General features: G+C 57.4%; 1 protein-coding gene across 4 annotated transcripts in view; it reads left to right on the forward strand.

Moving 5' to 3' along the window:
- The window catches only part of LOC126991276 (uncharacterized), a 26,170-nt gene continuing 25,684 nt past the window's right edge, over nucleotides 1-486 (forward strand). For all 4 annotated transcript variants that reach the window (XR_007745367.1, XM_050850044.1, XM_050850046.1 and 1 more), the window contains exon 1: nucleotides 1-486. This exon is cut by the window's right edge and continues 258 nt beyond it. Coding sequence is in view for 3 of the 4 variants with exons in the window: in XM_050850044.1 (XP_050706001.1) it covers nucleotides 33-486 (454 nt within the window). In the remaining variant the exon portion in view is untranslated.

A 486-nucleotide genomic window follows, 5' to 3' on the forward strand; every position in this document is an offset into this window, starting at 1 on the left:
CACACACACACACACACACACGGTGAGCCACGATGGACACCAGGCTGTCCTTACTCATGATGTTTCTAAAGTCATTATTGCCCGCGCCCGGAGCCTCCCTCAGCCCAGGCCTGGACCCACGCTGCCCCGCCCATACTACCATCTCGGAGGATGATGAATGGGCGAACATTGGCACACTGCAAAATCTGAAGCTCGGCTGGGGCATGGACTTGTTCGTGCACCCCGACCCAGGCTTCAAGGGGGTTAGGCTCGTGGCGGCGGGCGATGGCTGGCAGCAGGACGCCTGGTTCACGCTGGACAACACTTGCTTCCCTCTGGACGCACGGTGGTGGAGGTTGTGGGGAGGTGTATGGGGAAGCAGGAACGATGACAACAACAATGATGGCTTTCTTGGGTTTGTTGTACGGACTGGTGACTGTTATCTTAGGTGCCGCAGAACAGGCCACTTCCTTAATGCCATGAATGTTACTGTTGTGGCTCACGGGC

This window comes from Eriocheir sinensis, unplaced genomic scaffold (genome assembly GCF_024679095.1).
Source record: "Eriocheir sinensis breed Jianghai 21 unplaced genomic scaffold, ASM2467909v1 Scaffold255, whole genome shotgun sequence".
Classification (NCBI taxonomy): domain Eukaryota; kingdom Metazoa; phylum Arthropoda; class Malacostraca; order Decapoda; family Varunidae; genus Eriocheir; species Eriocheir sinensis.